General features: G+C 65.3%; 1 protein-coding gene across 1 annotated transcript; it reads left to right on the forward strand.

Moving 5' to 3' along the window:
• The first annotated feature begins 236 nt into the window (after positions 1–236).
• LOC106500026 (uncharacterized) lies at positions 237–10083 on the forward strand. Its single transcript, XM_067308631.1, has 16 exons — positions 237–385; positions 1447–1776; positions 1936–2068; positions 2753–2862; positions 3176–3216; positions 3321–3431; positions 3677–3824; positions 4929–4984; positions 5298–5397; positions 6509–6838; positions 7664–7769; positions 8237–8349; positions 8666–8730; positions 9118–9234; positions 9324–9443; positions 9824–10083. Exons 1-16 carry the CDS (start codon positions 343–345, stop codon positions 9857–9859), a joined length of 1959 nt encoding a protein of 652 aa, XP_067164732.1. The 5' UTR covers positions 237–342; the 3' UTR covers positions 9860–10083.
• The last annotated feature ends 325 nt before the right edge of the window (positions 10084–10408 follow it).

The following is a 10408-nucleotide window of genomic DNA, read 5'->3' on the forward strand; positions in this document are numbered from 1 at the left end:
GCGAGGAAAGGCAGTGCAAATGCACAGAGAGCACAGGCACTGCTAGGGAAAGAAATTCCATGAGAAAAAGTGGAAAAGTGAGCGGCTGGGGCAGGTCGCCCTGGCCCGGCAAAGCAGCTGCAAGCGCCCTCCCAGGGCTGGAGAAGCGAGGCGGGGTGGGCTGGCGAGCCCCACGCCTCCGCGGGGAAGCGAAAGCGGAGCAGGAAGCGGGTGGCACGGCACGGCGGCCGCGGGTTTCGGGCGGCCCCGACAGTCCTCCGAGGGCGCCCGGCCTGGCCCCGGCCTGGCAAACGCAGCCGGTGGTGGAGGCGACCGGAGCCCACGGCCGGCGAGTGGGGCAGGATGCTGGAAGGGCTCCTGGTCTGGACCTGGCTTCTCCTCCCAGGTGAGAGCAGCGTCTTGCTGTGTTGGGGATGGACGGACGGACGAGGGGCTGCTGGGGCTGTTCAGAGCTCCTGAAATCCGTGTCCTGGTCCAGCTGCCAGAGCCTGGGCTTGGACCAGGACGGACACTGGGGTGGCGAGTGTCCTAGTTTAAAAGCGTCCCTGTGCCCGGCTGTCACCGTTTGCTTGGCAAAATCAGAGGGCAGAAAACGCTCCCAGCCTGGTACTGACCCCTTTTTGCACTTCTCGGCCACTACGTGGTGAGTGGTAGTGAACCACAGATGTATTTCTTTCCCACTTCTCCCTCTGCTGTGAACTGGTTCCAGCTCAGAGGCGGGTGACCTTTCCGGCTTGCAGGGCCCTGGAAGTGCCCCCGGGAGGTGCAGCGTGCTCGGGAAGGAGTCCGTGTGTCCCGGCTGCCGGAGCCTGGTGGTCTCGTGCTGAAACCACACCAGATGCCTTTTTGCTCCGTGGGTGGCGGGACCCGGCTGCTGCCTGTGTTTCGTGCCCCGCGGGCCGGGTGCGTCGCTGCCGCCAGCCTTGCTGCGGGCAGCATCTGGGCAGCGGGCAGCATCCGGGCGGCGGGCAGCATCCGGCGCGGGCTGGCTCTTGAGGAAGCGTGGCAGTGATGATTGCGGCTCTGCTGCAGAGCTAGGGCATATCTGGCAAATCATCTTTTTTTTTTTTTTAACAAAAAACAACCTGAGAATGGGAAAGTCCGGGGGGAATTTGCTCTGCACTCCACGGTTTGTCTCAGACCTGCTGGCTGGCAGAAGCAGAAGCGGTTTTCCGGTCGCCGGGGTTTCATCGGGAGGCAGAGATGGAGCGGTTCCCTCTGCGCCGCCTCCCTCCCTCCCTCCCCGGCACTGCCGAGGGGCTGCAGCGTCGCTGCGCTCAGAGCCGGCACGCTGCAAAAGCCGCCGGCGCCGCAGCCGGCGGGCAGAGCGCTCCCGGGCCGCAGGCAGGGCTGCAGTCCCCCGGAGAGCTTTCCCGGGGGCGGCAGGGACCGGCAGCGAGCTGCGGGCTCGCCACCGGCAGTGTGACACCGCCTCGTCCCTTGCAGGGTGCCGGGCGCTGACGGGCCCCGTGGAGGCCAGCGGGCCCGTGGGGGGCACCGTGTCCGTGTCCTGTGCCTACAAGCCGGAGCTGGCGGAGGCCGAGAAATACTGGTGCCGGGGCAGCGGCTGGTTTTACTGCTCCATCCTCGTTCAGACGGCGGCCGCCGAGGACGAGGCGAGCGGGGACAGGGTTCGGCTGCGAGACGACCGCGCTCAGCACGTGTTCGTGGTGACCATGGAGAACCTGACGGTGGGCGACGGGGACACGTACTGGTGCGGGATCCAGCAGCCGTGGTATGACCTCATGGTCCCCGTCGTGGTGTCTGTCCTCCCAGGTGAGGCCCTCACGGGGCCGTCCGGGCTTGTCCCCAGCCACCCCGCTCCATCCGGCAGCCGCCGGCGCTGGGCCAGAAGGCAGGCACAGACCTCGGGTGCAGACCGCGGCTGGTTGACGTGTCCCGCTCTGCTTCAACTCCCACGTATTTCTACCGCAGCGCCCAACGTGACGGACTACCCCATCTACACGACACGGGAGGAAGAGCCCACATCTGCTGCCAGCTTCCCGTGGGATGCCCCGGAGCCGGCGAGCACCGCGTCCATGTTCAACAGCAGCAGCCCGCAGGCTGGGTGAGCGCGGGAGCCATGGGAGGGGAGCGGGACCGACCCCCGTGCGGGTACCGGCAGCCCAAGGAGGCTGGGCTCCAGCCCCAGCCCGGCCCGTAGGGTTTCGGGGCCAGTAGGGCATCTCTGGGGAAAGCCAGATCTGATGCTGTTGAATCCCTGCATCCCGTCGGGATGCGCTGGTTTGGGCTCCCAGAAGCCTTGCCCGGCTCCCGTAGGGCTGCCGGGGCCCCGGGAAGGCCCTGGCAGCCCAGGCAGGGCTGCACCCCGCGTGGGCAGAGCACACGTCTGTAAGAGCAGAGGGCGACTCTTACTGTGCAGTTTGTTCTGGCCGAATTTGCCACGCTTTGCATGTGCACGTGCGTGTAGGCCAGGAAACCTGGGAGAAATCCAGGAGCCTGCTACAGAAAAGTGCAGCTGCAGGAAATGCTTTGAAGACGAGGCTCTCCAGCTGCATTTGCAAAGCTGGTCGTTCGTTATGTATTATATATATGTATAAAAGAGCTGGAAAATCTCCCTGCTGGAACATCCTTCCCACCTGCAGAGCCTCATGCCCTGAAGTGTGAGTCCCTTTGCACAGCCTGGGTATTAAGATGCCTGGTGCTGGTGCTGGGATCATCCTTTCGTCCCAGAGGCACCAGGGAGGGCGGGTGTCCAGAAGAGGAATAACAGACATTTCTGCCCTCCTAGCGCCCCAAACCTGCCTGTCTTGGTCCTGATGCCGTCCGTTGCACTGGCGCTGGTTCTGAGCATCGTCATCGGCCTCCGGATGAGAAGGGCATCGCCAGGAAAGACCAGCGGTAAAAGCCAAGGGGGGGCTGTGGGGTCCCCAGCACCCGTCCCTTCCTCACCAGGGCACGTGCCTGGCCCTTCCTCCTCCTCCCTGGAGGGTTTGTCGTGTCAGCCTGGCTTTAAGCTTCTCAAATCCAGGGTTGTCCATGGGCCGTGCACCCCGCGGTGCTGGGGACCCGCTAGCAAGGTCAGGCCAGCCCGGATTGCGCGGGAGCTGCTGTGGGCACCCCCCAGGGAAGGGCTCGGCTCCCCCAGAAATGCCCCTTTCAGGCAAGGGGAGCCCCGCGCCGGTTTGACCGTTTCCATCTGCAATTCCCCCAGCTGCCCGGGACGCGGCGAGGACGGGGGACAAGGACCGCCAGGTACCGCGGGATGGAGGGGGCGGACGGGCACCTTTCACCGTGGCTCCACCATGAAGGAGCCGCTGCCGGGCCCCTTCGTCCCCGACACGCTGTGTCTCCCGCAGGGCCCCGCAGGCTGGGGGCAAGCGGCCGCTCCCCCAAACATCTGCGCAAACACCAAGCAGGAGCTCGGCTCGCCCGAGGATGACTACGAAAACAGCCCAGCCATGTGCCAGGTAAAGGGGGCTCGATGGGTCGCGACGCGGGATGGGTGAGCTGGATGGGGCAAAGAGGGTCTAGTCTGCTCTGGGGTCACGGTCCTGCTCCCCCCCGGACCTTCCCCTTGCCTTTAACAAGTCGTTTCAGGCCAGCGGCAAGCAAATCCTGTAGGGATGGACGTTACTGGGATGAAGACTTTTAGGGATCCAGCAGACCTGTGACAGAAAGCGTCCCAGATCTTCCCATTTCTCTCCCATTTTAGGACTTTGAAAAGAGATATGAAGTTTTCTTTTCCAGCGCGAAAAGCTCTGCTCCGAATTCGCAGCCGATCTACATCAACATGCGACCGGCCGGGCCCCGCTCAGGCCCTCGCTGCCACAAAGCGCAGCGGGCGGGAGAAGGCGTCCGATGAAACTCTCCCGCTCTCCGGGGCTTGTTTTCCTCCTGCTCTACAAAAGCTTTCTGCCTGGTCTCTCCTCATGCTCTCTCCAATGGCTGGAAATATCGGGACCTCCATCTCCTTGGAGGCGACGTCCGTGCTCCCGGGGCCGGCTTGGTGCAAGGAGCCTGCAGCTGATGGAGCTCCTCGGCCCGTCCTCCCCTCCCAGGGCTTCGGCGAGACCCAGGCAGCTTGGGGAGACGGGCTTTGGGGAAGACCCTGTGAGAGCCCAATTTAATAAAGCAGGCTGGAACAGCACGGTGAGAAGTTGTGTCCCGGGGGTGTTTCGCTGCCGTTGCCCACACGTCTCCCCGGTCTCCCCCGCGCCGCTGAGCCCACGCACAGGCAAGACGCGTGGATGGGCTCCAGTGCTGCGTGGGGCTGCCTAAAGCCTTTCTATCAGACCCAGGATGGAGTCTAACGAAAAAAAAACACACCAGATCCCCTTGGTCCCTGCAGTTGCCCAGAATCCCGCTGCAGAGGGGATTTTCCACTCCAGTTCCCACCAAATCGGAATAAGCTATCAAAATCTCTGACTCATCCCTGCCCGTTTCTGGGGGCAGGGAACCCCTTTTGGTCTGGGCTCCGGGTCGGAGTCTGCTGCTCCCGAATTGCCGATGAGAGCCCTCGTTTGGGGGGGCAGGTCCCTAAAGGGACACGGGGGACAGCTCTTGTTCATACGCGTGACGGGGAGCAGCTTCCCACCTGTGCCCTGAGTGCAGCAGGTCTCTGCAGAACCTCTTGCACGACAGTTTCGCAGTCGCGTGCCCTGTTCAACTCGCTGCTTTCCCCACCCTGCCATGAGGTCTTAAAAGGAGAACAGATCCCAGTTCGGGCCATTTTTAAAACATCCCCAAATCGGGGTTAAAAGCCCAGCTTCTCTGGTCCAGGCTCCAAAGTGCTGGTGAGCGGGGCAGACCCAGCACCGGGGCCGCGCGGCGGCCGGGTGAACACAGCCTCCCGGCGCCCCGGGAGCGACGTCTGCACCCGGGTGAGGGCTGCTCGCCAGGAAAAGAGACCAGCTGAGAGCCGCTAAAGCAGACCCCCCCCCCCCCGGTTATTTTGTCCTCTGCAGTTTTTACGTTCAGGAATAAAGAGCAAGAGGATTCGAGCGGATTTGACCACCCCGAGGTATCTAATACAGGGTCTGGTTTCCTGCTACCCCGGGCTGGAGGACAGAGAAAATCGGGCTGGGGGCTCTGAGCCCGGCGGGCTGCAGCCCTCGAGCGCTGGGTCAGGGACACCCGGCTGCGCCGCGCTCGGGGCTGGCGCCCGGCTTGTGCCTCCGCGCGGGGTACAGCGCGGGGACGTCCGGGCACCGCAGAGGTGACACATGCTGGCTCCCCATCCCACCCGCCTCCCCACGGCTGTTGGAGATTTCGGCAGCGTTTGCCACGCCGGACGGTTCAGCGGAAAGTCCCGGTCTCCCCCCCCCTTTGGGCAGGTCTTGTCACCTACCAAAGCAAAATCGCACCGGTGCAAAATGGAAATAAACAGCAGTTGTGGAAAGAGGAAGAAAAACCACGTGGACGGCAGCGAAAGAGGTGGGGCGCTGCCTTGCGACGGCCTTAGGATGGCTCCGTGGGCGCAGCCCGGCAGCCAAGCCGGAGCTCGAGCCGTGCGGAGGCTCGGCTCCCTCCGCGCCCCCCCCCAGCCGGCATGCCGCCTTGGCTCCCAGGGCCACGGTGCGCATCAGCCCCTCTCTGCAGCAAGGAGGCTCGCGGAGAGCTTCCTTCTCACTTCCCGAAATCCAGGGGTTTCCCACAGTCACGGGGCACCAGGAGCTGGGGATTTAAGGATTGCACCCAAGAGCCCCAAGAGAAGTTGGTGTGTGGGGGGGGGGATGAAAATCCCTTCCCTTCGAGGGCATTTCCCTCCAGTTTGGTGCACGGGCTCCTCCGTCCCTCCCTTCGAGGGCTTTTGCCTCCAGTTTGGTGCATGGGCTCCTACATCCCTCCCTTCGAGGCCATTTCGCTCCGGTTTGGTGCATGGGCTCCTCCGTCCCTCCCTTCGAGGGCATTTCCCTCCCGTTTGGTGCACGGGCTCCTCCGTCCCTCGCTCCTCGTGCCGTGCCTCCCGGGGGCCTGCGTTTCTGCAGCTCTCCCCGCTCCCGAGGGGCTCTGAGCCCCCGGCTTCGCGTGCGAGCTTCCCAGCTGCACTCAGCTGCAAAAGAGCGTCTCGGAGGCCGCTTCGCCACAGCAGAAACCCCCAGCGCCCAGATGAAACTCTTCCAGCTAAAAATAACGCGGTCACAGAGCGGAGCGCTCCGCGGCCGCCTCCCGCCGGCGGCAAGGAAGCAGCGAGCGCAGCCGAGCCCGCGCGGCCCCTCGCTGCCCAGTCGGTGGCCCCGCGTGAGCCCGTGCGGACGGCAGCGGCCGCCCGGCGCGGAGGAGAGGCCGTGCGGCACCGCGGGACCGAGCGCCCCGGCCCCTGCGGACACGGCACCATGAGGGTGTCCCCGGGCTGGGGCTGGCTCCTTCTCCCAGGTGAGGACCAGCTCCCGACGCGCCGGCAGCCCACTGCCCCGGGGCTGAAAGGGGGCGGATGGGGCTCCCCCAAAGCGCTCGCTTCTCCGAAGGGAGCCGGGAAGGAGCAGCTCAGGGGGCGACTGGCTTTGCAGGCCGTGACGGCCGTTCCTCCCGGGTCACTTTGCAGTTTGCAGGGCTTTGGTGGCCCCTAGGGAGGTCAGCGGCCGGCTGGGCGAGACGCTCTCCGTGCAGTGCTGGTACGCCAGGGGCTACGAGCGCTACAACAAGTACTGGTGCCGCGGGGCCTCGCGGGACTCCTGCCGCAAGGTCGTCGAGACGGCGGGGCTCGAAGCGCCCCAGCGGCGCGGCCACGTCTCCATCACCGACAAACAAGTCTTCTGCGTGATCCTGCTGACTGTGGAGCACCTCTCCGAGGAGGATGCTGGGAGCTACTGGTGCGGGATCGAGAGGCTGGGCAAGGATATCATGGAGCCGGTTAAAGTGGCAGTTTTCCCAGGTAAGTCCTGGCGTCATGCTGGCTTGAGCTTTTTGGACCAGGAGCCTCCACTGGAGACAACTCTGGCCAGCAGCCAACAGGGGGGAAGCTCCAATCCAGCTACACCCGTCCTTACCCAGTACAAACCAGGTTGGGAAGGGCTGTCCGGGTGCAGAGGCTCGTGCAGAGGACAGCAAGGCGGCTGCAGAACGTGCCGGGAGCCCCGTGTGCAGCTCTGCAGGGCCTGCGGTGGAGCCCTGGGCGGCTATTTGTGCTCCCACGCTGACCGCAGTGCAGGAAGGACGCAGAGCCGCCGCCGAGCTCTGCAGCGCTCCTGTGCTAAAGTAACGCGGGGACGCTAAACCCAGGGAGCGCCTGACCTGTCCCCTACGCTCCTGAAAATGAAAGCAGGTCCTGATGCACGCAACGTGGAGACCAACTTGGTTGCTGAAGGAAAGAAGAAATAGAGGCAGGAAAGCAAAGAGGTGAAGGTGCCGCATGAGCGTATCTCGCTGATAAAATATCCAACTCGTTGGATGAGGAAGCCGGATGGATCCAACCCCTCTGATCTCTGGAAATCCTCTGGCACATGGGGATGGGGGAGACAGGGCTGGAAAGGCTGGGTGGGAGTCACTGGGCAGAGCTGCTCCCTGCGAGGGCTGTAGGACCCAAATTTCCCCATCCGGGTGGGCGCTGGAGATGGTCCACCAAGAGGAGCTGCGGAAACCCGGCAGGGCCAAGGGCACCAGCTGAAGGCGGTAAGGGCAAATATTTGTCTGCTGCCGGGGTCATTGGGGCCCGGGGCCACCTCAGTCCCCAGCTCCCAGCAGGACTTTGTTAACACAGCTACCTCGGCACCTCTCCCCACCACCCCAGCAGCACAGACGCCCATGGTCTCCACCGTCATGAACAGCACGGAGCTTCCCAACACCACCAACGCGACCTCTCCAGGGTGAGTCCAGGGCACCAAGTGGGTCTGAGGACGGGCGCTGGCTCTGCGCAGCCTTGGGGAGCGGTGGGGAGCCCTCGGACCTGGGGGGGTCCCGGTGCACCTCGGAGCTGCTGGGCTGAACCACCCGGCAGCCTGTGACTTCTGGGGTGAGGCAGCAGCAAAGACCCAAAAGGGGCCCCACGGATGCCATGTGTCCCAGCGAGGCGCATCGGGCACCTTGCTCACCCCTGTGGGGTGCTGCCCGGCTCCCATGAGGCTGGGGGTGACGGCAGGACTCGTGTCCCCACCTGGGAAAGCCAAGGGCCAGGCCGTTTTCCCTGCTTCGTGCCCCATGGCACAGCTGCCTGGGGGGCTGCAGAAGGGGTTACTGCTGCGGGGGGACACCAACACACCGGGACACTGCAGAAGCAAAGCATCACCCTGGGGAAGGAGAGGCGCAGCCCTGCTCCTCTTCTTCTCGTCTTCAGCTCTCCCAGGACAGCCATGACCATCGTGGTACCCAGCGTGGTGCTGGCCTCCCTCCTGGTTGCCGCCGGCTCTGCCGTGCTCATCTGGACCCTCGTCCGCAGGAGGAAGGAAGGTGAATGTGCCTGATGCTTCATGGCCGTGGGTCCTTCCCGGAGCCGTGGGTCCAGGCTCTGCAATGGTGCCCATCCTGAGGAGCTGGGCTCGACCTGGACTGAGCCCCTGGAGGGTGTCCTGGCTGGGGGGTCCCGGCCTGGTGGGGCCATGGGACAAACTCGTCTCAACACGGCTCCTGGCTGCGGAGGCTGGTGGGGAGCTCACAGTTCCCACAGCTTCTGGGACAGAGGATACCCCTGGAGAAGCTCCCGCCAGGACAAAAATAGGCTTTGACGTGTTTTTTTTTTCTTTTTTTCTTTTCCCTGACCCTCCAGCCCAGCAGAGACCCCTCGGAGACGCCAGCCGCTCCTGGCAGGACAAGCTGGCTGCAGGCTCGCAGGTGAAACCCGGGGTATTGCACAGCAGCAGCAGCGGCGGCCGGCCAGGGTGCGGAGAGCTGTGCCGGACGGGCCGTGCCGGCGGGGACCACCGCGGCCCTAACCCCGGCCCGGCCGGCACCGCTGCCGCCGCCGCCGGTCCCCGCGGGCTCCCGCGGCCACTCGGGAGGTCGGGAGGGCGGCGAGGCCCCGAGCCGGGGCCGGGAGGCCGTCGCAGCCGCGGGCAGGGAGCCCGGCGTCACCCGCCCCCGCCAGCCCGGGCTCCTGTCCCCCTCTAGCGACTGCTGCTCGGAGGCTCCTTGTGGCCGCGCATCCCTCGGTGCAGTTTTGCACGCTGGAAGCCCAGGCTCGGCCCGCCGACCCCCTGCCCACCCCCCTGCCTCTTCCAGGCCCCCGGAGACACGCCGCCCCCGCGCAGCAAAGCCAAGGCAGCCGCGAGCGCCGCGGCCGAGGGGGACCCTGGCCCCCCGTGGCTCTGCAACGTCTACAGCAATTCCCTGGAAGAGGTGAGCGAAAGCCGGCGAGCGGCGGGGGTCTGGCAGCATCGGCCCCCCCCCGTCCCCCCGCCCTGCTGAGCGTCCCCTGCTGTGCCCAGGGCCCCGTGGACACGCCACCGCCGCCTCCTCGCAGAGCGTCGGCCGCCAGCACCCACACGGAGCCGGAGTCCTCGCCGTGGGAAGAGACGCTCTATGAAAACGCCCCGCAGCTGGAGGAGGTGAGGGGAAAGCCCAGAGCCGGGGAGCTGCCGGGACGGGAGCAAACAGCCCAGCACCGAATGCAGGAGGGGGCCACCCCCGCCTGAACCCTCCTTGGGGCGTCCCCGGGGGCTGGATTTTCTCTGCACCCTTGAACTCTTCAAGGGTTTTTTTCAGGCGATAGTTTCCCTGGAAAGCTGCAAAGCCACCTGCAGCCTGGGCCCGGATTTGCAGGGAAAAGGCATCTTTCCCGTGCTTCCAGCTGAGCAGGAGGGCCCTGACCCTGCTCAGATGCCCTCTGCCCCTGGGTGGCCGCTGGCGCCTCCAGGGTGCTGCTCTGTCGCTGGCGGGGACCTGCAGGGGCTCATCCAGCTTCTCCCCATCCCTGTGCTCATTGCAGGCTCCAGGATCGGAGGAAGAGACGGACTATTGCTAGAGGCTGCTGCCGCTGTCTCCCTGTTGCAGCATCTCCGCGGCATGGGAGCCGCTGCGTGCGGCCTGGACCCGCGAACCCAGGAGCGCCCCGCCGGGAGGACACACCGGCCTCCTTCCCATGCCCGCCGCCGCCACCGGCGTTCCCGGCCTCCTTCTGCCGAGGGCAGTGCGTCCCTGCTTCCCCGCTCTGGGGGCCCGAGGAGGCTCCCGCAGCCTCTGCGTCGCTTTGCTGGATTAACGAACTGCTCAGCACCGACCCCGCAGCCGAAGCGACCCCAGCTCCCTGGCGCCGGGGGATCCCCTGGAAAATGTGTTAATTACGTTGAGCTGAGCTGAACGACAATAAAGTGCTGATCACGGAGGAGGAGACGGGAGATCAGACACCAAGCAAGAAGCAGACGGAAGCGGCTTGCGGCACAGGAGGGTTTGGAGGGCAACGGGAGTGGGTGGCAGGGAGGGGACGGCGCTCGGGTGGCCGTGGGGGCCGCGGAGTGACCCTGGCCCATGGGAGAAGAGGTTGTCCTGGCAGCCCCGGCCAGCTCCTGGCTTG

Source organism: Apteryx mantelli, chromosome 19 (assembly GCF_036417845.1).
Source record: "Apteryx mantelli isolate bAptMan1 chromosome 19, bAptMan1.hap1, whole genome shotgun sequence".
Classification (NCBI taxonomy): domain Eukaryota; kingdom Metazoa; phylum Chordata; class Aves; order Apterygiformes; family Apterygidae; genus Apteryx; species Apteryx mantelli.